Genomic DNA, 448 nt, shown 5'->3' on the forward strand with positions numbered 1-448 from the left:
TGACCCCCGAGGGTGACGAAGGGGCCGTTAATGAGGCTCATTAATTAACGCAGCTCGTTAATTACCCCAGGAGGTCGAGGACACGACCCCGACTCGGTGCTCGACCAGTTTCAGGCTCTTGGTGGTTTCCGGACGTTTCCGGGGCCTTGGGCTCCTCCAGAGACACAGGTGAGGGGTTAATTAGCATTAATTAACGCTAATGAACCCCCCTAGACCCGTTATTAATGGCTAATTAACCTAATTAGGCTGGTTAATGAGGCGCTGGGGGAGGAGCTGAACTCGATCCACGCCCTGGAGCAAAGGACCTTGACCCCGGAGCAGTGGGAGGAGGAGAAGCTGAAACGGGCCTGAATTTGCATAAATTTGCATAAATGCGGCGTCTAATTAATGTGGGGGTGTTAATTAACACCTGGGGGTGTTAATTAATGGGGGGAGGGGGGGGATTAGG

The 448-nt window shown here is 52.9% G+C and overlaps 1 protein-coding gene across 1 annotated transcript; it reads left to right on the plus strand.

The window, feature by feature from the left end:
• Nucleotides 1–70: 70 nt before the first annotated feature.
• On the plus strand, nucleotides 71–351 carry LOC104395926 (bolA-like protein 2; the record flags this gene model as incomplete). The annotated part of the gene is made up of 2 exons (XM_010005682.1): nucleotides 71–168; nucleotides 246–351. Coding segments are annotated over 2 exons (204 nt in total), but the record flags the coding sequence as incomplete, so codon positions are not given.
• Nucleotides 352–448: the final 97 nt, after the last annotated feature.

The sequence above is a fragment of the Chaetura pelagica genome, unplaced genomic scaffold (assembly GCF_000747805.2).
Source record: "Chaetura pelagica isolate M959 unplaced genomic scaffold, ChaPel_1.0 C10941339, whole genome shotgun sequence".
Lineage (NCBI taxonomy): Eukaryota > Metazoa > Chordata > Aves > Apodiformes > Apodidae > Chaetura > Chaetura pelagica.